The sequence below is a fragment of the Drosophila suzukii genome, chromosome Y (genome assembly GCF_043229965.1).
Source record: "Drosophila suzukii chromosome Y, CBGP_Dsuzu_IsoJpt1.0, whole genome shotgun sequence".
In the NCBI taxonomy this organism is placed as follows: domain Eukaryota; kingdom Metazoa; phylum Arthropoda; class Insecta; order Diptera; family Drosophilidae; genus Drosophila; species Drosophila suzukii.
The window spans coordinates 5,356,235-5,360,423 of NC_092085.1; the positions used below are offsets into that span (position 1 = coordinate 5,356,235).

At 43.4% G+C, this 4,189-nt stretch overlaps 1 protein-coding gene across 1 annotated transcript; it reads right to left on the reverse strand.

The window, feature by feature from the left end:
• Positions 1 to 1,365: 1,365 nt before the first annotated feature.
• Positions 1,366 to 3,462, reverse strand: LOC139353654 (uncharacterized). The gene has a single exon (XM_070998005.1). It carries the CDS (start codon positions 3,448 to 3,450, stop codon positions 1,429 to 1,431), a length of 2,022 nt encoding a protein of 673 aa, XP_070854106.1. The 5' UTR covers positions 3,451 to 3,462; the 3' UTR covers positions 1,366 to 1,428.
• Between the last annotated feature and the right edge of the window lie 727 nt (positions 3,463 to 4,189).

Here is a 4,189-nt window from a genome sequence, read left to right on the forward strand (position 1 = left end):
CAAAATGCTGAGTGTTTTGATCTGAGACTGACTCGTTACTGTCCGTTATGTTGTTAATTTTAAGTCTTGATAGGGCGTCAGCAACTACGTTGGTAGATCCTGGTTTATAAATTATTTTGGGAGAGTAGCTTTCAATGATTGAGTACCATCTTTTCATCTCGATGTTTGGATTTTTTTGAGATATCGAGAAAGACACTGGTTGGTGATCTGTATAGATTTCTATGTTATTAACGCCGTATAAATAGTTTCGCAAATTTTTAAATGCCCAAATTATTGCTAAAAGTTCTTTCTTATTGGTGGCATATACTTGTTCGGCTTTAGTTAGAGTTTTTGAAATGAAGGTTTTGGTTGGTTTGGTTTTCCTTCCTGAGAAAGAACAGCACCAATAGCTAGATCGGACGCATCGGTCGTTAAAGTGAATTTTTTATTATAATCAGGTTGTACCAATTCGATTTGTGCAATTAAATTATCTTTGAGCTCGTTAAAAGCTCTTACAGCTGAATCGTCCAACTGTATGGAAGTTTTACGTGATGCTGTTTTAGATACATTGCCGTTTTGGCCTTCTAAATATTTTGTTAAAGGTTTAGCTATCTTTGCGTAATTTTGCACAAATTTTCTGTAATATCCTGTAAGGCCTAGGAAGCTTCTAAGCTCTCGAATATTTTTAGGGATCGGATATTTTACAATTGTAGAAATTTTTTCGGGATCGGTTTTGATCACATTGTGAGAAACAACGTAACCGAGAAAGTTTGTTTCTAGTTTAAAGAAATTTGATTTTTCAATCAAAATTTTCATGTTTGCGTTCAGCAAAATTTTAATAATGACAATTAAGTCTTTGTAATGTTGCTCCATTGTTTTTGAAAATATAATTATGTCATCCATATAAACATGACATGATTTACCCACTTGTTCTCTCAAAATATCGTCCATCGCTCGTTGGAATATTCTAGGAGCGTTTGTCAAACCGAAAGGCATTCTTAGGAATTCGTATTTCCCATTATTTATTGAAAATGAGGTTTTTGAATGTCAGGTACGTTCATGAGAATCTGATGAAATCCAGATTCCAAGTCAATTGTTGAAAAGTATTTGGCCTTTCCCAGATTAGATAAAATCACTGAAGGGTCCTGCATTGGATACCTATCAGGTATAGTATTTTCAGTAAGTTTTTTATAGTCAATTACGAGTCTTAGTTTTGGAGTTCCATCAGGAATTGTATTTCCCAAACTAAATTCGCTTTGATTACCCATTTCAGATTCGGATCTGATTTGAGCCTTTTCATCAAAGTATTTTTTTAATAAAAATTTTAGTTAGGTTAGGTTAGAGCGGCTGCCAAAACATTGACACACTTAGTCCTTAAAAGGTCCATTGTGGTACCGCGTGGATCTGTATCCCCTTTCTTAAAAATCTGCTGCCATTATTGCAGCTGGCTTAGCATAATTCCCATCCGGTTGCTTTAATGAATTTTATTATTCGTTTTAGGCTTATGTTCGCCAGTTCGGATAGACTGTTCATGAAGGGATTCCCTAAGAGGTACAGTCTAGATCTGCACAGGGCCGGGCAGGAACAGAACAGGTGTTCCACCGTTTCCTCTTCCTCCTCGTCCCTGCAGCTTCTGCAGAAATCGTTTCGGGGCGCGCCCAATCTGCTTGCGTGTGTGCCAACCAACCAGTGGCCTGTGAACACTCGTATTACCATTCCGCACTCGGTACGGTTTAGTCTTAATAGTTCCGAAGTTCTCTTCGCGTCGATGATTGGCCATGTCTGGCGAGAGATGCGACAGTGCTTAACATGTGTCCATGCTAGGCTCGCAAGTTTCTTGTATTGATTTCTAATGTTAAGCTTGCAGGTGGCCATCGGCATACCGATGTTCTCCTTGTCCGGAAGGAGAGGTACGGTAGTGCCATGCCTGGCCAGCTCATCTGCAATACAGTTGCCTGTAATGTTTCGGTGACCCGGGACCCACATCAGGTAAATTTTAAACTGCAGAGCCATCTCGTGCAGAGATTTGCGGCAGTTTGATATGGTGTGGGAGTTTGTATTGGTCGAGATAATCGACCTGATAGCCGCCTGACTATCACTGTAGATGTTAATCAGTTTATTCTGACAGTTTGCATCGTTCAGAAGCATCAAAGCTTCAATTATGGCAAATACTTCCGCCTGGAAGACGCTACAGTGATCCGGAAGTCTGAAGGATTTCCTGATATTAAGTTGTTCGGAGTATATACCTCCTCCGACTTGATTATTTAATTTTGAGCCGTCAGTGTAGAAATTGACTGCCTCTGTAGGGCCCGGCTGGCCTTGTTCCCAGTCTTCTCTGGTTGGGAGCAAGGCTTCAAAGGGGGTGTGGATGTATTCAATAGGTTTACATAGATCTGTACTGGGTGGGATCATTGTGTCCTGCTGGAGTATCCTGGCATGACCGTATATTTGGGGCTTCCACTGCCCTAAGTCCCTCATCCGAACCGCAGCTATCTTAGCTCGTTCCATGCCGGCTAAGTCCAGACTTGGAAGGTTCAGAATAGCATTTAGCGCCTCGTTGGGGGTGGTGCGAAGGGCTCCGCTTATGCATAAGGATGCCATTCGTTGTACCTTGTTTAGGTTTGTTGTGGTTGTCTGCTTCATTAGCGCGGGCCACCATATTGACACTCCGTAGAGCAGAATAGGCTTAACTATCGCTGTGTGTATCCAGTTGACGATTTTTGGGGACATGCCCCATTTCGTTCCGATGGCCTTTTTGCAGGAGTAGAGGGCAATTGTTGCCTTCCTCGTTCTCTCTTGGCTGTTTAGTCTCCATGTCAGACGCTTATCTAATATTAACCCCAAATACCTGGCGTTGTTACTGAAGGAGAGAGAGCAGTTATTTAATATTGGTGGGTTTAGTTGAGGAACCTTGTATCTGTTTGTAAACAGCACCAGTTCCGTTTTCGAGGGGTTTACCCCTAGACGTCTTTCTGTTGTCCAGTCAGAGAGTATTTTAAGTTTGGCGGTCATTAGATCGCATAGTGTCTGAGGAAATTTTCCTGAGAAAATAATGGCTACATCGTCCGCATATGCCACAACCTTGCATCCACCCCCTTCCATGTAGCACAACAGCTTATTTACTGCGATGTTCCATAGCAGGGGGGAGAGTACACCACCCTGAGGTGTTCCCCTGTTCACGAACCTTGTTTGTGTTGAGATTCCTAGCGTGGAGGTTACCATTCTGCTCATCAGCAATTTATGGATTAACTCCACGATTTGGATCTCAACACCCAGGTCGGTGAGGGATTCGGTTATGGCTGTAGGGAGAACATTGTTGAAAGCGCCCTCTATGTCCAGGAATGCAGCAAGTGCGTATTCCTTGTGATTGAGTGACTTTTCGATTTGGCTGACTACCGCGTGTAGAGCTGATTCGGTGGACTTGCCTTTTGAATATGCATGCTGCGCTGCTGATAACTGTTTCGAGTCCATGACTGACCTGATGTGCAGTCCAATCAGTCGAAGCTCTTAAGGAGAAAGGATGTCAGACTTATGGGCCTAAAATCTTTCGTCGTCGTGTGCGAGGCTTTGCCCGCTTTGGGTATAAAGACTACCTTTGTTTCCCTCCATGATGATGGCAACGTTCCTATCCTAAGAATGGTACGGAAAATTGTCTTTAGCCAGTTGATGGCAAGTTGACCTGCGTGTTGGATGTGCGCAGGTGAGAGATGATCGGGTCCTGGTGATTTAAAGGGTTTGAAGCTGTTTATGGCCCAACTTATGTTGCGTTCGGAAAGAAGCGTTTCCAAGTCAATGCTTAGACCTGCATGATTTCCTGGGAGACGTTCTACCGGGAGACTACCCGGAAAGTGGGTGTCTAGTAGTAGGCTTAGGGACTCCTCACTAGAGTCTGTCCACGAGCCATCTGGTTTTTGAAGGTACCCCAGGGAGGGGGTTGTTTTGAAGAGGATCTTCCTAAGCCGAGCTGCATCGGCTGTTTCCTCTATGTTTGAGCAGAAGGTCTGCCAAGCTGATCTTTTTTCTTTCCTTATGGCCTTCTTGTAGGAGGCTAGTTCTAACTTGTACTGTTGCCATTTTAGATCCAAGGATGAGCCAAGGATGAAGTTAAAAAGAGACTCACCCCTGTTGTTGCTTGTAGGGCTTCCCCACTGAGTGTGGTGAGCGTTTGCGTCGCAGCCGATTACCAGTCCTATTTTGAGCGCCTCGCTAT